This window comes from Mus caroli, chromosome 3 (genome assembly GCF_900094665.2).
Source record: "Mus caroli chromosome 3, CAROLI_EIJ_v1.1, whole genome shotgun sequence".
NCBI lineage: Eukaryota > Metazoa > Chordata > Mammalia > Rodentia > Muridae > Mus > Mus caroli.
This window is the reverse complement of record NC_034572.1, coordinates 145,971,852-145,996,742: the sequence shown is the minus strand read 5'-3', so window position 1 is coordinate 145,996,742 and position 24,891 is coordinate 145,971,852. Positions and strand designations below refer to the sequence as shown.

The 24,891-nt window shown below is 46.0% G+C and overlaps 1 protein-coding gene across 1 annotated transcript in view; it reads left to right on the top strand.

Moving 5' to 3' along the window:
* The first annotated feature begins 7,520 nt into the window (after positions 1-7,520).
* The window catches only part of St6galnac5 (ST6 N-acetylgalactosaminide alpha-2,6-sialyltransferase 5), a 166,264-nt gene continuing 148,893 nt past the window's right edge, over positions 7,521-24,891 (top strand). The window contains exons 1-2 of the mRNA XM_021158846.2: positions 7,521-7,725; positions 8,428-8,697. Coding sequence (XP_021014505.1) covers positions 7,711-7,725; positions 8,428-8,697 — 285 coding nt within the window. The 5' untranslated portion in view covers positions 7,521-7,710. The remainder of the gene's footprint in view (positions 7,726-8,427; positions 8,698-24,891) is intronic.

The window sequence follows — 24,891 nt, the reverse complement described above, 5'->3', positions numbered from 1 at the left end:
ATGGACACTTTACATAATTAGTGTATTTTGACTATGCAGCCACTCTGCTAGAACAGTTTGACTATCCACCTGCTACAAATGAGAAAATCGAGAATACTTATCAATGGCTTCTCTTAGCCACATGACAGCTAAGTGTCAGAGACTAGATTATTCCTGGTCTGTGTAATTCCAAGCTCAAAGTAGTCAAGAGGAGCCTTACAACCAAGCACAGTAGTGCAGTCTGGTAATCCCAGCTCTTAAGAGGCTAGGCAAAGGGGCAAGGCCAGCCTGGACTACATAGGGAGATTTTGTCTCAAAAGAAGAAAAAACCCAAAAGCATAATCATTAAAAGAGAGTCCTTCCCTCTGCCTACAAGTCATGAAAGGGGCAGTGGGTGAGGGTTCAGGCTGAGATGTGAAGGACCAGGAGGTTAAGGGCTTTCCCAGTGACTAGAAACACTGCTCATGGCGAGAACAACTCTCCCCCTCCCCCATTCAATAGGTTCTCATGCTGAAAAGAGTATGTGGCCACATTGTCAAGAAGGATCTTGGGTACTAGGGAAAGATTTTCTTTTTTACATCTTCTCAAAAGACATAAAAAGCCTGACCACACTAAGAGCTGACAAGAATGTGCAACAACTCAAACTCTGATTCATTGTTCAAAGGGGTGAGATGCCTTTGAACAACTCCTCCGTGTCTTCTAGATTAACTGTGCATCTATCCTGTGGCCCAAGAACTGCACTTCTCAAGAGTCACATGAGAAAAATGCAAACACAGACCCACAAAAGGACCTATGTGAGAATATTCTTAATAGCTTTATTCATAACAAACAGGCAACAGTCCAAAGACACATTAACAGGAGAATGGATTTAAAAACGGTGCTGTATTTACATAATAATGCCAGGAACAGAGAAGAGCAAGATTTTAATATATTCAACACGAATAGACCATAAAATATGACACTACATGGAAGAAATCAGGCAAAAATGTAGGTAGGCTATGGCATCATCTATATTGCAGTAGAGCAGGAGAGGTTAATCTATGCTTAGAAAAATCAAAATGGGAATCTCTTGCTTGTTTGTGGCGTAGTGGGCAATATGGTCGCTGGGAAGCAAGGTGATAATCTCTAAGGCCATGGACACAATGTGTACTTTGGTGTCCATACTCACCAAACAGTACAGCAAGCATTTACACATCTCCTATGCACATAGACCCCTCTTTCCTGTATATGTGGATATGGTATGTGCATGTGTGTGGAGGTGCATGTGCACATGTGAGAGTATGTGTATAAAGACCTGAGGTTGCAAGTGCCTTTCTGCGCCACTCTCCCCTTATATATCGCAGCAGAGTTTCTCACAGGGCCTGAAGTTCACCATTTAAGCAAGCTTGGCTAGGCAGCGTGCTCTGGGGAATCCCTGTCTCTGCCTCCCTTCCAGTTGGGAATCTGAGCTCTGCGACTCATGCTCTCAAGCTGAGCGCTAGATCCACGGATTCATCACTCCACTGTGTACAGCTAAAAAGTTAAAAACAGCAATAGGTCCATGATAAAATGAGGGTTGCCTTTAGTTATGCCATCTATGAATTACACATCGAATAATTTCTCCCAAATCAGTCCAAGTTAGAGGTCAGTTCGAGAGCCTGAATATGGAAATGTTATAAATAAAATTCCTACGCACTTGTTTTTTAACAAATGCTTTTTAAAACAACTACCTATAAAGCTAAACATAGCCACTTACTATCTGGCTATAGGGCATTGAATCTGACTTGGTTCATTCATTTGCAACATAGAGTTAAAATACCTCTTTCAAGTGGCTGTTTCTAGATCAAGTGATGGTTAATCTTCACTACAACCACCAATTACCGCCTGTTGTAATGACATGTGAGATGACCCCCGTAGGCTCGCTCATTTATTTAAATACTGGATCCTCAACTCATGACTCTTTTGGGGAAGGCCATGAACCTTCAGTAGGTGGAGCCTCACTAGAGGAAATGAGTCACTATGGTTGGCCTTGGGGCCCGACTTCCTGTTCCCTCTCTACTTCTGGATCCCAGAACTATGACAGTATCAGCCATGCTCTGGCTCCTAAAGCTTAGCCCCACCCCCATCCCACCCCCAGCCTCGAGAGACAGTATCCTCCTGGAACCATGACAAGAATAAACACTTCCTTCCTTAGACTGCTTTTTGTTGAGTGTTTGGTCACGGCAATGAAAAGAGAAACTGATGCATCATGGGACCACACCTTTTGGAGCATCCACAAGGTGTTTTCAGAAAAGTTTAACTGAAGAGCGAAGAGTAATCCCTCAGGTGGGAGGGGCTAATTCATAGCTCTGGAATCCTGGCTGAGTAGGAGGCAGAGAGGGGGCTGGACAGAACATTCATCTGTATTTGTCCTCACTGTGGCTGCAAGGCTAACAGCTTCCTGCCGGCAACACTCCTTTCACCTTCCCTGCGGTGATGGACTGTATCCCTCTAAACTGTAAGCCGAAATAAACCTTCCCCTTCTTAACTTATTGCTTGTCAGGTATTTTGATCATAGCCATTAGAAAGTAACTAATAGAAGTCTACATGATTTAAAATATGTAAAGCTACAAAGTAAGAGATGGTGGACATGAGTGATTAACATTACCATTCTCGGCTTTGTGGTAGGCTTGAGAGATATGAGAGCAATGGAGCATTGTCCCAGTTCTTATAAAAATATAGTTTGAAAGGGAGATCCAGCGATCACTACAGAAATAAACATGATTAAATATGTTTGGTATGTTAATAGAATTTGAAAAGTGTTTTGTGAACATAAATGACTAACTGCCTCATCATGGAGAATCCAACCAAATCAGAGATAATCAGCCACCTAAATGACAGTATTGTGGTTGGTATTCACAAGTCCTTTTCTTGCCACATGAAATCTGAAGCTTTCAGAGCTCAGGTCTGGAATTCTCCTTTGTGCTGGCTCATTCAGATGATCATATCCCTCCATATTCATGGCTCGAGTCTTGCCTCTCAGCCCAACAGAACACCTGAACTGTGTGTGCCTCGATGTATCATACAGATGACACCTAAATCCACACTCCCCTTCTCTGCTTCACTCACACCAGCTTCAAACCCCAGCCATGTTGTTCCAGCTGTCTTTCCTTTTTGAACCCATTGCACTGGGGCTGTTGAGATAGCTCAGGGGGCAGTGTTTGCTGTGTACATTTGAGGACCTGCCTGAGCTCTGTAGAGCCTGTGTGCAAGCCAGATGTGTCTGTAATCCCCATATGCCTCCAACCAGATGGAAGGTGGAGACTGGAGTATCCCTGGTTGCTCTCAAGTCAGTCAGGCAGTGGTAAACAAGGTACCCTGCCTCAAACAAGAGGAAAAGTGGGAGTCAACACCTACGGTTGTCCTCTGACCTGCACATGTGTGCTGTAGCATGTGAGTCCCCACAAGCACACACACACACACAAACACCCTCAACACATCACACATGCATACATATGCACATACAGTTAAGTACAGCTGAGTGAGATGCCATGTTCTCAGAGCCAGTAAGATGTAGGAGCTGCAATCTGAGCTCTGATGGCCCTGCTCTAAGAATTAACTTCTACCCTCCAGGCCCATGGGTCTTGCCTATGAAGTGAAGAAAGTTAAGTAAACTTTACAGCATAGATGAATAAAGGTCAGACTTGATCTAGGACTCTCGACCGTCATTAAACACTTTACTTTTCTTGCACCTTCCAGAAATTGCTTCTTTTTCTCTGAGACTATAATGTAAAAGGCAGCCGTCACTCCAACTAACTTCTGTTACACTAACTTGTGCCTTTCATCTATCTAAGAAATGTATGATGGGCTAGGGGAGATGGCTCAGTCAGCCAACACTTTGCCTGTCAAGTGTAAGGGTCTGAGTTTAGATCCCCAGGACAAGGTATATCTGTAACCCCAGTGACAGCAAGATTGGAGATAAAGACAGTTGGATTCCTGGATGCTTCCAGGACCAGCGAGTCTGGCCTGCAGGGCAAAATTCCAGGCCAGTGAGAAACAGTGTCTCAAAGAAAAAGTGAACCAGAGAATCAACATTCAAGGTTGTCTTCTGATCTCTAAACATGTGCCATGCATGCACACACACACTCACACCCACATATGAATATACACTCATACTCACTAACACACACATATGAATATACACTCACACATACACTCAAACATATGAACCTACATGTACACATATACATACATGTGAACATACATGCACATACTCACACCCACATATGAACATATATGTACATACACTCACATACACATATGAGCATATATGCATACAAAGCCACATATTAACATACATGCATACACACACTCACACCCACATATGAGCATATAAGCACACCCACACACTCACACCCATATATGAACATATACACATATACTCACACACATATGAGCATATATACACACACTCGCATATGAGCATACATTTGCACATACACTCATACCCACATATGAACATACATGCACACAAGCACACTCACACACATATGAACATACAAGCACATACACACCCACATATGAACATACATGTGTGTGCACACACACATATACACACACAATGAAAGGACCTTTTTCTGAGGAACCACAGTAGAGCTTGTGGGCAGACTGCCGTGTGTCTTTCTTTCTCCTCTAGTATCTCTGTGCTCTTTGACGCCCTGTGCAAAGCTAACATTCCCTCCAAATTTCAGATTCCTTGTCACCTAGGACTGCCTTGTTTCAACAATTCTCAGCTTATTTTTATCACAGAAACTACATTTTGCAACACTCAATTTCTTTTCCATTCTCTTTTTTTCAGAAATAGGAACCAATTTGATTGAATGTGATAGCAGGAGAGGTAGAAATGTGGCAATGTTTTCAATGGTGAGAAATTTGTCTCAGCTACCTGGGTTTAACAGGCAAATTGTGGCTTGTCCCACTCTGGATTGAAGTGTACAAGCTAGACAAACCAGAGATTTCCGCTGACTTGTCCACCTGTCTTCTCTCCTCCAAGTCCATCAAATACTTATGAATTTGCCTATTTTACGTTCACTCTGGCTAGTCAGATCAATAACTGAAAGGTTTGCATAAAGTTACATACATGTACATGGTTACCCTTGAAATCTCAAACCTCTTGGATTGTTTTTTTAAAGATAGGGTCTCACTGTGTAGTCTTGACTTGACATGCAGACTAGGCTAGACTCAGACACAGAGATCCACTTGTTGGTGCAATGTAAGGGTTGCCATGAAAAGCACACCCCTCAGATCTTAATGGAGTAGGAGGCAAAGCTAAGAAACAAATCTGCACATGGATTGCTCCCTATCACCTAAAAGTCCACACCTGAATATTGACTGCTGTTCCCTTGAAACTGCAAGCCCAGGCCCCAGTACCTAGCACACAGTAGGTGCATAACAAAGTAGATACTTGTTAAACATATGTTGGATCGATAGAACTCCTCCATTGTCTGTTCATTAAATTCACTATACACATACTCAGAAAGAGAGAGACAGAGACAGAGATACAGAGAGACAAAGAGAGAGACAGAGAGACAGAATTCTGAGTCCTTACAGGAAAACTTTTATGCTTAATTCTCTCTCTTTCCACCACCATGTTTCCTAAACAGAACTATCAAGTGACAGTGACTACCACATAATCAATCGTCAGGGTGAATTGGCTCCCATTCCTTATCTCCTCCACCCTCATCTTGCCCTACCTTGTCCTTTTGACTCCCAAGCCAGAATCCCTCCAAGAGTCTTACCATCCTAATCAAATATCAGAAAGCCAGATACCTTAAAGTTCTTTCAATCCAGCTCAGAACTAAACATTTAAATGTACTCATTTTGTAAGTAATTTTGTGACCAGCTAACTGCCATCCCAGGAGGAGGGAAAAATCATAAGCTTAATGAGTCTGGTCAGACACACCGTGTAACAGATGTCCAATGTGCCGCCATGAGCTTAAGTCATAAATACGATGTCTCTCTTTGGCAGCGCAGAATATATGAGAAGTGTTTTATCGGTTGCTGGGCAGCTTGCTAGACGGAGGAGAACAATCTGAGGAAGGCAGGGGCTTCGTCTGGCTGCATCTCGAAAGCCGTGTTGGAGAAACACAGATAATCTGCTTGCAATGATTCATCAAGTTGGTCCTTTGTTTTATTAATTTGAGTGTCAAGTGCAGCCATACAATAAAGAATTGCCAAGACCCGATAAGATTCTCCTCTGCCTGCTGCCTTGCCTGTCCAGACAACGGGCACTATTCATGCCCACAGCACACATTGAATAAATAGCTAACCGCACTGCTGGCAGTATTGGATAGCACTTCCAATTTTTGTGATTTCCTCGAAAGGCTCCATGGTGTGTGCTTCTGTCTCCTGGATGCTCATTACTGAACCAATAATTTTAACTTTGTTAATAGAGTTTGGACGTGGGCCTCATAAGTTAAAAATAGTCCCTGTTGTGCCATCCATCGAGCGGTAGATTAGAGAAGATTAAAGGGGGAGTTGCAATGGCTCTCACTGTGCCTGCCCAAGGTTCAGGTGGCCTGCTGATTGTTCTTAATGTGATCTTCAACCTCACACAGCTACAAGTACAGTGTTAAGAGAGACATTAAGACGACTATGTTCACTGAATAATGTCACGTGGCTGAAATATGTTTTCAGCTAAATTAGAGGTTTAACAAATGCTGCTCTAATTAGATGTAGGGACGAGAGCATACTTAGAACAGGCTACTGATCTGAACTCAGCACTGAACAATGATCCAGCTTTTAACTGGAATCCAGGTCCTGATTGTGAAAGTATCAGTGCCCCAGACAGCAGGAGGGACCAATCACAGCCTTCAGGTTCTTAGGATGCAAGATCATTTTTTATCTTCAACAGCTAATATTTCTTCACTGACATTAGGGAGACTCTACAGTTCCTGGTTAATCACGGGAATAGGATGCACCGAGTGCTTCAAAAACTTTAAAATCATTTAAATGAGCACCAGGGACTTCGAAGGTTGAGTAGAAATATAAATTGTGTTCTTGGAAGCAAGTGATGAATGAAGTCATTTGCATGGAAGGGTACGGTCCAAAGGAAGCAGGAGACTAATGATTTGTCAAAGCAAAATTAGGGAGGGAAAGGACATTTGAAAACAACTAGGAATTATTACAGCGACGTAATTTTAAGGAAAACAATCCCATGATCCCATTTGCCAGGCTGTAAACACAAATGCAAATTTAAATAGATCTATTGACATTTGGGAGGTTAACTTGTTTCTTTATTAAAAACACAAACCTGAAAATTTAGTAAATTTTCAAATGGCTACCATGTTCAGGATCAAACTGGGTTCTGCGTCCTTTTCACTTGACAGCCCCATTAAAAGATAATAAATCTTCAAACTAAGGAATGGGTGCACCTTTATGGTAACAGTCTTGCCCCAGAAATTCCACTTCACTGAAAAGATGGTTTGGGGGTTGGGAGGGGGACTGCAGAGGACTCTAGGACCCAGCAGGCGGCGGCAGGCGGCAGTGTGTGGATCGCTAAGACTCGGAGGGTCCGGCTCAGTTTTAATTCTCCTCTAATCTCTGCAACAGCAGCGCTTCCCGGTCCCGCTGCTCCTGCTCCCGCTCAGCTGCCATCACTGCCAGGTGAGCATCTGAGCAGCCTCTGCCCCATCACCCACCATGGACAACCTCCAAGAAAAAGTGGCTCCGGACGCGCTTGCCTGAGAATTCCGCACAAAAGAGGAGCCCAAAATGAAGACCCTGATGGTGAGTCTGTTGTTCCAACTCTGCCAAGCAGAGGCAAAGACCCCTGGGATTCTGGGTCTCCTGGACCGTTGGGGAAGCCTCTCCGGGTACCTATCCCTGTGCCAAGAGGTCACCTGTCATTGGTGACAACTTTCTACCTGGCTTGGAATCTGGGATGGGCACTAGGGATGCCTGGGCTCCTGGATCTTTAGCGAGTGATCCAAGGGGCGACTGGAGAGCAAAGGAGCAGGCTGACCTCTCCAGGGATGGAGGGTGTCCCACTGTGACCGCTGGGCACAAACTCAGAGGGGCGGGGAGGAAGCACCATCATTGACTTTCTTGGTTTTCTTGTCGGATTTCAAACTTAGCGGGGATCTCTGCAGGAAGCCTCAGGGGGGCCAGAAGAGAGGGTGTTTGGAGGGCTGGAATCCGAGCAGCTTAGGTGGAGACTAGATCCTCCTTCCCAAAGTACCCTGGGCGGACGCGCTCACCCTTGCACTGGTCACCGCGCGCCACCTGCCCTCCACTGTGAGACGCGGGCTGTGAGCAGCGATGCAGGAGCATCCCTGACGGGTGCGCAAGACCGTGTCACCTCTGCTCTCTGGCTGCTGGGAAGGCTGGGGCGGATGCTCCGGACTTGTGCTTGGTGCCAATAAGGAGACAAGCTTCCCTGGTACACCCTCAGCCACTGTCTTCTGCTCTCTCTCGCCCGCCCGCCTGCAGCGCCATGGTCTGGCAGTGTGTTTAGTGCTTACTACCATGTGCACCAGCTTGTTGCTCGTGTACAGCAGCCTAGGCAGCCAGAAGGAGCGCCCCCCGCAGCCGCAGCAGCAGCAGCAGCAGCAGCAGCAGCAGCAGCAGCAGCAGCAGCAGCAGCAGCAGGCAACCGCGACTGGCAGCACGCAGCTTGTGGAGAGCAGTCCCCAGCCACGTAGAACCGCCCCCGCAGGACCCCGGCAGCTCGAAGGATACCTCGGTGTAGCAGACCACAAGGTGACAGCTTGTGCGCCGTTCTTCCCACCGCCATTCAGCCTGGGCACTCTGTACCCCTGACCCTTCCTCCTTCCTGGGGCAGTGAGCCGCCGGAGCAGCTGTTAGTTTTGGGGAGCAGGAAGGTGGTACACCAGTTAGGGCAGGAAGGGCTGCATGCAAGTTGTGACTTTCTATTCCAAGAAGGATGCAAAGTTTATCAGGGAATAGGAATGATGTGAGTGGCTCCCGAACCCCATCGGTCCTGGTCTAGAATCCCGACACCCAGTAATAGCAGCTGCAGATGGATGTTCAGTTTCTGGAGCCTAGAATTTTCCAGCCAAGCCCTGTGGGGTTGGGGGGTGGGGGTGCAGAGTAGGAGGAAGCCAAATGTTGCAGGGACTAGCCCCAAGGTTCCTCCTGCACCACCAGAGGGGAGAAGAGAGAGCTTCTACCAGGGCTCAGTTCCACAGGTTCTCCTCTGATCTCTGCTGGGGACTGCTCTGGGCTGAAAGGCCCCAGTCCCTGGGGAGCCCAGCTCTGGCAGGCATGGAGGGCTGGAAACACACTCAGCTCCCATTGGCTTAAAAGCCTGTTTTCCTTTGCCTCCCAGGAAGCAACTGCGTGGCTTGGCTAATAATTAATAAGCTGGGTTGTTTTTTTTTTTTTCATTTAAATTGAACCTCCTTTCCTTAGACTAATAAATAAATCTCTGGTTTCAGCGTAGGAAGCCTCTGGGAAAAACCTAATCAGGTTTCCTGATTCCAAAGATGTTTTAATACAATTTAAATGCATCTCTGATTATTTGAAATTGCCAGTGTGTTTTTATTAAAACACACTTTCCCTCCCTGTCTAGAAGATGGCTTGAAATCTCTCAGCTCTTTTACTTTGTATCTTACTGCATTTTATGAATGTGAACCAACAGTAGTATATGCAGATGTTCCTCCCGTGTGAGATGATAGCTCTTGTCACACATGAGTAAGTCAGACTTTAAGTGACAATCAAAATATTGCAACTCACCTGTGCTGTATAGAATGCTAAAGATGGGAGACGCCAAAGGGATTGCATGCAGGGCTCAGCTTTCCCATCCTTGGATGCTGGAAGAAAACAGGGCATGTCCTGAGACATGTAACAAGGTTCACTGATTGACAGACGTGTGCAGTCGGCACTAGTACATACATTGCTGCGGGGCTCACCAAGGAGGGGGCTCACATTCTCCGGAAGAAGCAAGGGATATTTCTTTGAAAATGTGGAAGTTGTACTAGAGAGACTTCAGAGAGGTGGACAGGAGGAGGCTGTCTGAGGAGGAAGCCCTCTGGAGTGGGCTGTAAATGCCAGCGCCCAGGCCTAACAGTCACAGCTTCTGTTTGCTCTCTTGGTTGTTGATTGATTACATACTTGGAATCTGCATGTGCAAGCTGCTGATAAGGGCTGTGGTTGTAAGGAAGTTTACGCCTGGCGTCTGGCTGGGGATGGGGATGGCGGTGTGTGTGGGTCACTGGTGTGAGATGAACAGAGTGCAGCCCTGGATTTTCACACTCGTTGCTTAGTAGGGACCCGCCTCAAATTCTGGAAGTATTTGTGAATAAAAAAGTGTCAAAAGGTCAATGCCTTGCAAGTTCTGGTGGATATGAGAAGATATCCCAAATACTTTGTTCCTTCCATAGCCTAGTGGTCAATTGTTCCCAAATAGAAGGACTGAGTTTAAGGGTGGTCTTTTATAAATGCGTATATAAACAGGTGTGCTGGTTACAAGTTCAGTGTATGAGAGAGTTGTGTGATCAGGACGAGCAGCAGCCTTTCCATGTGTAACGGTGCCTGTAGATGGAAGTACTCTGCAGTGGAAAGGGAAGCTGCAAGCGCCATGGCGTGGGAGTCTTCTTGACCTTTAATTATCGATATCAATGCAGTTCATCCCTAGGAAACATCTCCCAGGGGGTGCTCACGTCTGCTATCCCAACATAACTGGAGTGTGAGGCAGGGGAATGGCAAGTCTGAAGTCAGTCTGAGTTACATAGGGGTATCTTCTGTCAAAGTTCAAAAGAAGCAGGAGAGGGTAGAAGGGGAAAAGAGACAGAAGGAAGACAAAGAGGAGGGGGAGGAAATGAAGAATGAGGAAGGGAGGGGAGGGATGAAAGAAAGAAAGCAGAGGGCAGAAAAGAAAAGGGAGCGAAGAAAGATGGAAGGGGAGAACAGAGATGAAGGAAATAAGGAAAGGAAGAAGGAAATAAAGAGGGAAGGATGAAGGAAAGGAGGAGGGGTGGAGGAAGGAAAGAAGGAGAGAGGTGGTGGAGAAGAAGGGAGGGGAGAAGGTGGAAGAAAGGAAAGAAAGAGGGAAGAAATGAAAGAAGGACGAAAGGAAGGATATATGAAGGGAGGAAAGAAAGAAAGGGCAGAAGAAAGACAGAAAAAGCAAGGAATGAAGAGAGAGGGGGAGTGAGGAAAGAAGGGAGAGAGGAGGAAGGAAGAGGGAAGGAAATCCACCTGGCAAGTTCAACTCCAAGGCTGGAAACTGAGACCAAGCAAAGCAACAAGTGCAACCCCCAGGCACTATGGGACATGTCCCTTTGTCCCAAGGAGCTAATGCAGACCTGCCTGCTCAAAGGGGCTTCAACAAGCCTCCTTAAGGCAGCTCCTGCTGCTCTGGCCTACCAAGTGGGCAGGGCTCCCATTCTACATGGCCACCTGAGGTGCACGTTCTGTACAAACACCTAGGAGCTCTTCTTGGATTTAGTTTTGCTCCAGATCTACCACAGTCTCCATCAGGCAAGGCTGTGAGAAGGCTGTGACTGGAGTAATTTGTTAGGATGCTGCTAAAGAAAACCTTTTCTTTGGCTAACACAGAACGGAGTCAGGAAGGAGAGCTCTCCTGTTCTGCCACAGGACACTCAGGACTGACTTTTTTCTCTTCAATCTCACATCAGGCCTCAGGAAAATCACAGATACACTGAGCGCGATGACCACAAGACCATAGGCTCCTACACATTGAACCAGAATCCCAACAGATGTCAGATTTGCTGTTGATTCCCGGAGACTGGGGAGAGTTACAGACACTCCTGACACAGATACTGTAGCTCCAGCGACAGATACTATGTAGGAAACAGTTCACAGCTCCACAGCTCCAGGTCCCCAAGACTGATAAAGATGTAGCGTTTATGTTTAGCTACACGGTGGAATTAGCATCATAATTCCCAGGTTAAATTCAACAGGTGGCCCTAATCCCCCTGCACCTGAATTTTGCAGAGTCCAGGCTGTCTGCACTGATAGTCTTATCACCCAGGGCTGTGAACTAAATTACTGCTGAGATTAAATCACCGCGTGTTTTTGTTAAATGATAGGCGGAGTCAAGCTGGTGCGTGTTAAGCTTACCACATTCCTTTGCCTGGTCATGGGCCCTGCTCATCATTCATAGACGAGATGATAAGAAAGAGAATCCTGCATTAGTACACAAAGACCACTCAGTCATGCTCGTGGTCATGGAGAGGCCGATTTTCTGTTGAGTAGACTTGCTCTTTCCCAATCTCTTTCCCATCCAACTCATGTCCACCTTGCTGGGTGTTCATGACAGCAGCCCCTGCATCTGTTTCCAGAGATTACTCTCAGGTTGTCAGTTTTGGAAGCTGTCGATGGCTAACCAGACTGGCCAGGTACAAGAGAAGAAACCAATTTTTCATATCCTTGGGAAACTCCCTTATTTATTATTCTACCATAATATAACCAAACGAAATACAGAGACACACCGACGTATAGAGAAACATCCACACATGTTTGCCTCTATCTCTCTATGTCCGTATCTCTGTCTGTCTGTCTCTCTGTCTGTCTGTCTCTTCCCGCCCTCTCTCTCTCTCTCTCTCTCTCTCTCTCTCTCTCTCTCTCTCTCTCTCCACATTCAATCAAGCAGCTGTCAGAGGAAAGACCCGAGTCTTCCAGCACCGAGAAAGGAGACAGAGAACTCAATTCCGTTTCTAGTCCAGATCTTCCTAGGTAGATAAAGTCATTTTCCATCTGGTAGAGCTTGTGAATTACAACTGAGCTGATTCCCATTTCCAGGGCACAGGCCCTTATCACAAAAGGCCCACCTGTCACCAGCCTGCCCTTTCCTGCCGAGGGAGGCTAAGGAAAGGCCAATGAGTGACAGCTGGAGCTGAGAAGGTGCAGTTCTCTTTCCTTCACAAGCAGCCTCCAGGGATGGTGCGGCACATGCCGACCTCAGGTTTGTGCCTCGTTCTTTCCTTCCTTGGGCACTTGGTTATGTGATACTTTCTGGCGATCGTGCTGTTACTATTAATAGGTAGATGTCCCTTGGAAAGATGGGCAAGTCAGCTCAGCAGCTGATAAATGATCAGACTAAAATATGTCACATAACTGATTTCAGAGTCGTGGGCCAAGAATCCCTGTTTAGTTTAGAAAGTCTGTAAATGCCTGGCGACAAGTTGACACCATGTATTGAGCTCTACTTGATGGCATTTGGGTAAGCCAATCAGTGATAAATCGCTTCCGTGTCCAGGAAGCTCAGCGTTACCTTTCGGTGTTCACATATTGGCACGTGAAATCTGCCAACGCTGATGAGATGACAAAGCCAAAGGAGCCGTGGGGTCAACCAGCTTCCGAGAGTGCAGAGTTTCAACAATGTGCGCTGGTGGGATGACTCCGCAGGTCACATGACCTAAGTTCCACCCTCAGGTCCCATGAGGTAAAAGGAGAGAAATGACACCCACAAGCTGTCCTCTACCCTCCCACATGCACACCCACATCCCACAAATGTGCACACACACACACACACACATACATACACACACAAATAAATGCAAATTTTAAAAATATTGAATAGTTTCAACAAGGTGGCTACTTTTAACTACAGAAATGTTCCTATGACAATAATTATGACAATGATTAAAATACTGACACCCCTCCCACTGTTGTGACAGGTAGGACTTTTGTAACCCTCTGACTTAATGTCCTTGCTGAGTGACTTTAGCCTGCTCCCTCTGAAGTTTCTTACTTCAGGGCCTTCCTACTCTCCTCTCTGTGGAAAACTCTTCCCCAAGGTTTTCTTGTCACAGAACCCTGGGGTTACATGTCATCTTTTAATGAGACACATGCTGTCCCCTCCCCAGTGGCCACTATCAGTCACATTAGCTTAGTTTTTTCTTTCCTTGTATCCCATAATATCTGAAATAAATTTAAATTTGTCTATTGCTCTTGAACTAGAATCCAGTGTTGTGGCAATAAAGTCTTGGCATGTCTTAACCAATGAATGCGGTTTCAGGAGCTGGACGCAGTAGAGCCTGGCACTGGTTAGCGAATTGAAAGAAATTAGGATGTGGGGGCAGAGCTGAGCCCAGCTTACCTCAGTTCTTTTCCCGCAGGAAACATCCCTGTGGTCACAAGGCCCTTGCAGGTCTTGTTTTCCTAATTTGTTATGCAAGAAAAAAAAAGTAACAACTGCTAGTATATTTGTGGAGAAGAAAAAAAAGTAAGATTCAAAACACAAGAACCGTTGGGAAGGAGATGTGGGAATCCACTTAGCAAGCTTCCTTGTGATTTGTGTGCATATTAAAGTTTGGGGACTGCTGTTTGAAGCATCACAGAGACTTGTCCTGTAGCCAGTTCACTCTGAAGGTTTGGAACTGCAGCCATTAGCAAATGCTCACTGAAGGCCTAACAGTGTCAGAACTGGCTTTCTGAAGAGCACGGTCCCTCCCCTCAAAGGGCCTTTGATCTCCTTGGAGAGGAAAGACAATGGAGAAAGATTACTTAAGTAACAAAGCCAGGGCAGAGTGAGTCAGCTGGGGAGCGCTGACTCCAAGAAGGCCTCCTGTGCGCTTGCTCAGTCGAGAAACTAAACACGCCTTTACAGCGAAAGCATCGGTAGCCAAGCATCGGTAGCCTCCATATTACGTTCTGTTCTTAATTGGGGTGGGTGCATGCTCTGATACCTAGTCAGCAAACGACGTGGGCATCAAAAAAAAAACTGCAAAGAGGATTGATTTCTACATACATGTTAAGTTTCTTTATGATTGTCCTGCGGTGAGACACAGTCTCCGGAGTGACTTCGCTACCTCTGTACCAGGCATGCCCTTAGCGTCATATTGAAGCTAAACCCTACACTTTGGTGAGTGTAGATGTGATTGCGCTGGTCAGCAGGCAACACTCTCAATCAGGTTTGTCATGAAAATGCGACACCTGTTAGATAGGTTCGTGTCTATAATAACCCTTGGGCCAGGCAGCTCTGATGTGATTCCTGTCCTGCGAAGATAGCCATGCAAGGAGAGGAAAGGGGAGACGGGTGTTGGTCAACAAGTTGCATGCCATGCACTCTTCCAGCAAATGTGGATATTTGTAAGCTTAGAGAGACAATAAATGATTATCTCTTAAGTAACAGTGAACTTATAGTTAGGTGATTGCTAGGATGTGGCAGTGAGGACATTTATACACCGTGCTCGGATTCTCTGTGACATACTGCTTCTGTCCTAAGTGTTTAGGACGGCATAGGGCAAACGGATACTTTTACTGTGTCTTCCAATCACTATAATTTCCCAGATAAAAACTACAGGATGCATGTTCCTAGCTTAGACAGCCCAACCACAGGCAGGTCTTCCCGGCCATGTAGCCCAGGTTAGATCTGGGCTCCATGTTTTGTCTTTTTATAGCTGGAGACTCACAGAAATAGTTACTCTGGCTTGCTGTTGTCCCTTGTCTAAAATCATCTGCCTCCCAGCTAGGCACCTGGCTTTCAGAGACTGTGATGTTTTCTTTGTGTCTGTCCTTATATTTCTCCATTTTAACATAATGCTGGCTCATTAATAAATATTTGTCAAATAGATACTGTCTATATAAATAGTTTTAATTTCTTCTAACATAAGCCTCTGTCAAGAGTGCCTGACCATTTAGGGTTACTGAAGAGGACTAGTTTCATGTCATAAATATTAGTTTCTTTCTGCCCCAGTTGGTAGTTCTGTGGTTAATTCTCTTCTACCATCTTATACTAATCAGGTCTCTTAAGACATATGCAGAATTTTTGAGTTACGCAAGCAACTTTAAAATAATTATCAAAAGGCATTCCTGAGTAGTGGTGTGATTTGCCCAAGGTCACAGCTAGTGGTAGCTGGGGATAAAATGTGAACCTGATGTGAGCTTCATTATCATGAGGGGATTCAGGGCCAATATCTTCTAAGCAGTGACTCGTCATTATTTGGACAGAATTTATTAAAATGAAGAGCCTAGGCCTACCCAGTTATTGGAAAGCAATAAATATTTAAAGATCTCATTATTCTGAAATGAATATGAGAATATGCCTCCAGATAGTTGAAAAGAGTCTTCTACCAATGACTGGGCTTGCCACAGCTACTCTAAAGGAGGCACGGAACACATGGCACTGATGTAATTGGAACAATTTGCAGCTCAGTAAAGTTGGCTGTTAAAAGTCACTGAAGCAAACTGGGGAGGGGCTCATGGGTAAAACTGTCCGCTTACAGCACAGCCTGAAGGCCTAAAAACTGATCCCCAAAACCACATACAACCCTGTCTCATGCATCTCTAATCCCAACAGTCTAAAGGAAACAAGGGGAGAAGACAGGAGAATTACTCAGAAAGTCCTGGGACCAGCCAGCCTGGCATACGCATACAGAGACAAAAACAACGGAGAGATCCTGCCTCCAAAACAAGGTAGAAAGGTAGAGGGAGACCAATTCCTAAAAGCTGATCTCTGACTTCCTATGTGCGCTGTGTGGAACTCATGCTCACACTCAGACACACATCACAGTCACACACACACACACAAGCTCACACTCATACACACATCACTGTCACAAACATACATGCTCACACTCATAGACACATCACACACTATGCATCACACACATACATATATCACATACATATACATCATACATTCATACACACATGTGTTCATACACACATCACACACACACACACACCACAATCATACACACATTACACACACACCATACATATATCACACACACATATGCTCACACTCATACACATATCACATATATACCACACACATGCTCATACACACACCACACACATCACACTCACACAATCATAACATACTCATACACACATCATACACAAACATGCACCTACACAGGCGTGCGTGTACCCAGGTGTGCATGCACACACACACACACACACGCACGCACACACAGATCCGTGATTAATAAGACATTACTTCCATCTGAAACTTCACAAGCCAGGCCTCCATCACCTGCCTTTCTCTGAACACTTTTATCAGTTCTGCTCCAACAGAGCAGTAGCCCTTTAACCTCTGAACGCTCACTCTCTTTTCTAGCTCAATATTATAAGCATTTCACAATCATCCCCAGAGCATCATGGTCATGTCCGCCACACTCACTGATAAAAATTCCTGTCCTAGTTGGCTTCCTGTTGCTGTGATAAAACACGGAAAGGGTTAATTTGGCTTCCATGGCCCTGATCCCTGGCAGTCACTCAGGGAAGTCTGGCAGTCACAGAAGGAAAAGCTGCTGACTGGCCTAGTCTGCACAGCTCACTCCAATTGCTGTCTTATACACCCCAGGGTACCTGCCCCAGAGTGGCACTGCCTACAGTGATCTGGGCCCACCCACATCACTCATTAATGAAGAAAATGCCCCCCCCCACACACACATCTGATGCAGGCATTTCCCAGTTGAGGTCCCCCCTCTTCATCTTTTGTGTATAGTTGACAAAAAACTAGCCAGCACACAAAGTAATCAGGCCAAAGGGAGTATAGTGGTTAATGACATGCAGAAATGCTACAGCCTGGCCACTCATTCAGTGAAATTACCTTTTCCCCAGTAGGGAAGAGGGTGTCATCTAGAGACCCAGCCAACCAAGAGTTTGAAGGACTGTGGTTTTGCAAATCCCATAGCCTATCCTGACCTCTGAGATGGAACGCCTATTCTGAATTACTCCAGGCAGACAAGAAACCTGTTAAAAACTACGAGGGAGAAAGTTAACCTTGACAGTTCTTGCAGCTCAGAATGGAAAGGAAACTTCGTTATTATTATTTTCTGTCTTTGTGACGATGGAGCTATCTACGGTGTCTGAAAAGCACACAGATGCTGAGAGTTCTCAGTCTGAAGTGCAGAGTTAAACAATTATTCCTTATAAGAAGCATATTCTGAAAATTAATTGCACATATGGGACATCTCAAATGACTGACCTGTGTTATTGCATTTTTACTTACAGATTGGCTTATGTTCCCTGCAAGCTTCCATTCCAGCGCCTGCCCATTTCTTAGAACATCTAGCTCACACCCCTTAGGAAGACCAACAGGGGCTGCATGACCTACTTCTCCAGCCCCAACCCCTGCAGCTCCCCTGAGCTCAGGCTCCACACACTCCGGGAGCACAGCTTGCTCACCTACACACATCTGCTGTTCCTTCTGCAGAAACTACCCTTCCATGGGCAGGAGATGACTCACAAGTGAAAAAAGGGCACTTCTCTTGCAGAGGACTCAAGCTTGGGCCTCCACATCCACACAGGTGACTCACAGCAGCCTGTGAACTCCAGCTCCAGAGTCTATGACACTGTCTTCCCATCTCTGTGGGCAACTGCACTCAGGTGCACATGAGCACATACTGACGCCAGGCACATGCACATAGTTAAAATGTTCTTTCAGTTTACTAGAGATTTAATTGTTCATTAAGACCCAGACCAAGGCTTTCTCTCTAAAGTTCCCCCAGAAACCTGCATGCAAAGGAGGGAGACATTCCTTTAGACCACCCATATCAGTCACCTCATCTCATACACGATGAACACCTACTATGTAGTCGGTACTAGAGAGGAAGGGGAATGAGACAAACACCCAGGCCCTGCCCAGTGCAGAAGTAAGTGTAATCAATGACACCTGACCCTGAGAATTCTGCTGTTTGGCACACAGCGTGTACTTATGCAAATAAGACAGTATCCTGGTCACATGACCCTATGGGCCAGCCCTGTGTATGGACTTCATTGCTGATGGAGATGCTACTCTACTGTGCTTGGCTGTATTAGCAATGTAACCTAGCAAGTGCCAAGCTATTCTTTGTAGCTGTGTACATCTTTTGTCACATAGTATTTCCATTGGTATTTCTTCACCTGTCTCCCAGTCTTGTCTGCCCGCCTTCTTAAACATAATTTAGTCGTATTGTGTTTTGTAAGTATCAGATCTCAGTAAATCCTTGCTGAGTCTAGCTGTGATCATGCCGCATTTGATTATGTTATATTTGAATAAACCTGGCTAATAGACTCATTAATCATAAGAATGGACAAAAATGATAAATAGGGGAAGAAAGACTTTACATACCCAGCCTTAATTTCTGAATCTTTTGAAAACACAGAGCTTCCAAATGGTAGACCAGATGTTGAAGCAAGAGGATGTGTTTAGGCTCTTTTGTAGTGAGCTACGTAACTTCTAGGCTTAAGTTAGCCTGCAGAGATGTTAAAAAACATGCACTCATTCCTTAGTCTGCTATATGCATGTGCCTAGCTTGTACCTAACATTGTGTGTTGGGATCAGGAGGCAGCAGACAAGAGATAAAGCATGACCCCCAACTCTGAGACTCACATCCACAGGGAAAGGCAGAGAAACATATATCCAGTAACAGTGGAGGTTTGGCTAGGACAATGAACATGCTGCAGAGCTTGGATTTATCCCGAAAGCACTGTGAGGTAGAGAAGCAACTACCTCAGATGTGTGCTTCAGCTAGGTCGTTCTGGCATTGGTATAGTGATTAGAGTAGCTCTTGGTTACAGGGAAGAGAGCCTGCTGCTCACAGCAGCACACTAGTGCTATAGGCAGCGTCGGTGAGGTTGGCAGCCAGGGGATCAAGACAACTCGGGTTTCTGCCTGCGTGAAGATTCTGAGCTTGCCACCTAGAATGCTCAGACAGTCGGAATACAGCTTCTTCAACTGTAGAAGGTTCGTGGTTCAAGACTGCCTCTCAATGGCTGCCGGAAGAGTCTCAGATGGTCCCAGATGGCAGCTCAACTTTGTCTAATTTTGAACCTTTCTGTATATCTTAATGCCTCATGCCGACTTGAGCAAAACAGGAAACCGTGATGTTATGGTTAGGGCTGAAGCGGGCTGTCTGCAGAGACAGCATAATGCATGCTGGTGACAATGAGAATTAAGCTCCCCGCCTGCAGCAGAATCAGTGGGACCTGGAGTGAAGGGACTCTGGGGACTTTATAGTGTTTCGCTTCTCCGTGGGGCGGCAGACTTACCAGGCACAGGCTTTTCATAGAGTAAGGTAAAGGGTGGTTTTCCTGCCTCTCATTTCCCATTTAGCTATAGAGAGAACAATTACCATTCTTTGAAATCACCTTTGTTAACGACATCTGAGGAAAGGGAAGGTTCTATTCTAGTTTCATCAGAGAGAAATTGGCCATAAAGTAACAAAAAACTTGTCAAGAGGAAGCCTTGGTTTTAATTCATCCAATGGCATTTATTTGATTGGAAACACAAACACATACTGTACATCTAAATGAACGGCAGGTTTATGGGACCCATATTTGGAGTTATTCAGCAATTTGCACCTGCCAGGCGGCTTCGGGGACATATGCAAGGTGTCTCAAGTTACCTGCAACTCTCACTCCACACCAAAAGTCATAAAACCCATTTTCTTCAGTTTTATTCAACTTGTACAAGTTTTGAACAAGGAATGCACAAAAAGTCGTAATGTTCTGTGTGTGTTCTATGGTGCAGGAAGGCAGATGAGGATTGTGGGAACTCGTGGGAACTCCCATCCTATCTGCTTCAGCAACAGCGGCACTGAGAGAAGCTCCACCCTGGTACTACCTACACTTGCCACAAATCGACCCCGAGGAATCATGCTCCTGCCCCAGACATGGGTGGGGTTTGATGTAGGCTCACCATGTGATGGATTCTTAAGTCCAAAGTTTGGACATCGATGTCAGAGAAGGACAACGTAGGCAAGCACGGTACCTTGTCCCAGTGAGTCTACAGCAATGGCAGGTGATGGTGCCTCGTTTGTGCTTTTATAAGAGAGTCCTGGATCCTGGGAATACTTATAAAGACCAGACATTCCTCACAGTTGTGCAGGGAGGAATCTAAGATGGTCATTGAGTGTCTGGTAAAAGCTACATCCCTATAGGGGGTGAACGAGAGGTGGGTCCTCCCAAGGCTGAACAGAGAAGGTGTGGTACAACTCTACTGTATAGACCTGTGGGGCACTTCTGGCTCTGCTATCAGCATCCAGTACCTTAAGGAGCACAGTGGTCGCTTTTGTCATCACAGTGATCAAATAATCTGACATAACACTCTGAAAAGGAAGAGTTTACTCTGCCTCGTGGTTTGGGGGGACATGGATCATCATGGCAGGGAAAATGGCAGCAAGTAGCTCCTCTGGAGATGGAGGGAGCCTGGTCTGCTATCCCTGGCCTCTCCCACACCTCAGCAGAATTAGGAAGCAGAAAGCTGACAGAAAATGGGGCAGGGTTGTAGACCTCAAGCCTGGTGACCAACATCCAAAGGCAAAGTAAGCCTGCGGGGAACGTTTGATATTCAAACCATAGCAGGCAGAGCTCATATGGCCTATCCCCTCTGAAAGTCCCTAACTCTTAACCGATGACACTGGCAAGGTTACTATAATTAGGTACAGGGACCCAAAATAAAGACCAGAGTGAAGAACAGTGCCAGCTCCTTCCCTGCAAGCAGAGGGCTCTGCAGTCCTTAGGAAATCTTCATGGGGCTCTAGAAAGCTCAGTCTAGCTGTCTTGGGTAGACTCTGAATGATCTGTGAGCGATCACAGGAGCTTCCCGTTATTACATATTACATTATTACATCATTGCATATAATCCAATAGCCTGTTTGAGAATAGAATATCAATAGGCTCAAGAATCCGAGAGTAACCAGGCCCCAGAGTGACTGTGGTCTACAATGAGTCCCAAACCCCTGGGGGATGACAACCTCAGCATTGACTTATCTGCTAGTCAAAGGCCATTTGTAACTATGGAGACGGGCTCTGTGTGCTACCCAGACACTTACCTGCGCTGTTGTACATGACCTACTTTCCTCATCTTTTCTTTTGCTTTTAGAGACAAAGTCTCATTAGTTAGCCTAGGCTAGCCCTGAACTTGCAACCCCTGACTCTACTCTTAGAGTGCAGAGATGGGAAATGTGTGTCACTTTTTCCAGTGTAAAGGACATTTTAGTTATTTACTTCCTTGGTACGGATGTTTTGCCTGCGTATATGTCTGTGCACCATATGTATGCCTGGTCCTATGGAAGGCAGAAGATGGTGTTGGGCTGGAGTTAGGACTGGAGTTACAGACAGTTGGGAACTACCATGTGGGTGCTAGAAACCAAACCTGGGTGGGTCCTTTCGAAGAGAAGCCAGTGCCATTAACAGCTAAGCCATCTCTATGGGCCCTAAAGAGCTTTTCTTAGTGAATCCACAGAACAGTGAAACCTCTGGAAGGTCTCAAGGGTGGAGAGCAGCCAGGCGTTCCTCTATGTATTTCCTAGGTTTCTATGCCAACCTACGGACACCCAAGCTCAACAACAGTTCACCCAGACCTTGCTTATAGACCACAGTACAGAACACAGAGTCCCTTCTGTTGGAAGCCATACACCAGGAAAAAGAGCCAGGTTGCTTGCTTTGGAAAAAAAAAAAAAATCAGTCTTTTCCCTATAGTAAATGTGGGTGTGCGTGGCAACGTGACAGAGGTAAAGAAAAACTAAGCCTTACTCATGAATTTCTCACTAAAACATAATTACCCTTGGTATTTTAGTACGCTTCCTTATGGAAGTCTTCATACCTATCACAATGTGCGTAGATGGTGCACACTGATTCTTCGATGGATGGGATGACTTAATTCATTCAACAGCGTAAAACTAAAATACATTCCAGGTAGGCTGGGCTGCTAGGAAACCGAGCATTGACATTTCTGTTGAAGTCCCCTTGGCTGCCCTGGAAGGAATGCGTGTCCTTGACCACGCCTCTCTCTCATTGGCTGCCCTTGACCACGCCTCTCTCCCATTGGCTGCCCTTGACCACACCTCTCTCCCATTGACTGCCCTTGACCACGCCTCTCTCTCATTGGCTGCTCTTGACCATGCCTCCCTCCCAGTGGCTGCCCTTGACCACACCTCTCTCCCAGTCGCTGCCCATGACCTTGCCTCTCTCCTAGTGGCTGACTGCCCTCAGGCACTTTTCAGATGAGGCCGGTTCCTCCCTGCCTCCCTCTCACCCACCCATTTTGCCAACTGAAGAAATATTTAAATTTCATAAATCATCCTCCGTAATCCTTTCATCCCTCTTGACATTTTTCTTTAAATCTCACTAAGTGATGGGTATTTGGGGAACAGCCAGGGGTAGCCCCTCGTGTGGCACTTCCAGAACACTGATGGAGAGGAGGGGCCCAGTGGGGGTGGGATTGGATAGATGAGGGGCTCTTCACATGCACAGCCTCCTATTTGCCTCTGTGGGCCAGGCTTCAGCTTTACCCATTCCGTAAAGACTGTAGCTCAAAACAGCCATCCACAGGAAGGGCAGACCTGCTTACTGGATATTACTTTGTTTCCTAGAAAGAAATTTCACAGCTCAACAATTTGTAACTCTCTTAATTAGTGACTCTTAATTAGTGACTTTTCTGGGTTGCTTATAGTCTGTGTAATTATATCTTTATGGGACAGTCTCAAAATGCATTGTTCTTCCCGTCCATGGGCAGAATAGGTCTGCCCTTAGAGGTCTGGCACCCCGCTCCCACACCGGATGAATGGCAGAGGACCAGCTAGCACAGCCTCGGGAACCGCACTTGCACTTGCTGGTGGATGCTGCCTCTTCATTGCAGCCAGGCTTTTGTTTTCCAGGCCCTTTTTGTCCACTAGATTAAAGAGTTAAGTAATTCTCACCATTTTTTTACCGTGTTGAGCAGTGAATGCAGCTACTTATTTCCAAGGACTTTGTCCCTCCCTCCCTTAGTCCCTGGAAACTCAGTTCTACTTCTATCTCCATGGATAGGCCTAGTCTCCAGGTCCCAAGGAGGTTCTGCCTTCCCATGGCCAGGGGCAGAAGAGCAAAAGAGAGCAGGCCTCCTCCATGAAGCCTTTGAGAGACACCTCGCCCCCACAGGGTAAAGTCAGGAAGGTGCTTTCATGGTTCCTCCACGCGGTAGCCTGTATCCTACCTTTGTGCTGTCTTAAGGCCAATAGCCTACCGTATGGCTGGACCACATGACGTTTATCCAGCCCTCTTTTGATGGACATGGTTTGACAATGATGTTGCCTTGGAAACCAGTGTTCCCACCCACATTTTCCCTCTCCTTTTTTCTTCCCTCTCTCTAACTGCCGCAGAAGTACCTCATTCTTTGCTCCTCATAACTGACATGTACCATCAGAAGAGAAATCTCAAAACTCCAAGAGAAACTAATTATTGTTCTATTTTCTTTGTCTAAAGATCATATTAACATTTTGAAAGTGTAGAAAAGAAAAAATAGAAAGAAAATGTCCCCAAATCTCACCACTTGGAGATAAATAATGCCGTCATCTTGATCTATTTTTGCATTGGGTTCATTTCTAAGAACCGATACAAGCAGATGCAATTTTTTTCTTCTTATCTGGTTTTGAGATAGGCTTTCCTGTGTAGCCCACTCTGGCCTCGGACTCAGAGTTCTCACGAATCATGGCACTGGGGTGGGAAGGAGCCTCAAAACATCCCTCCCATGGTGAGGCAGTGCTGGGAACACAGTGATAACGAGGCAGTGCTGGGACTGCAGTGATAATGAGGTAGTGCTGGGATCACAGTGATAACGAGGCAGTGCTGGGAACTCAGTGATAACGAGGCAGTGCTGGGACTGCAGTGATAACGAGGCAGTGCTGAGATCGCAGTGATAACCAGGCAGTGCTGAGATCACAGTGATAACAAGGCAGTGCTGAGATCACAGTGATAACGAGGCAGTGCTGGGATCACAGTGATAACGAGGCAGTGCTGAGATCACAGTGATAACGAGGCAGTGCTGAGATCACAGTGATAACGAGGCAGTGCTGAGATCACAGTGATAACGAGGCAGTGCTGGGACTGCAGTGATAACGAGGCAGTGCTGGGATCACAGTGATAACGAGGCAGTGCTGGGATCACAGTGATAAGGAGGTAGTGCTGAGATCACAGTGATAACGAGGCAGTGCTGGGATCACAGTGATAACGAGGCAGTGCTGAGATCACAGTGATAAGGAGGCAGTGCTG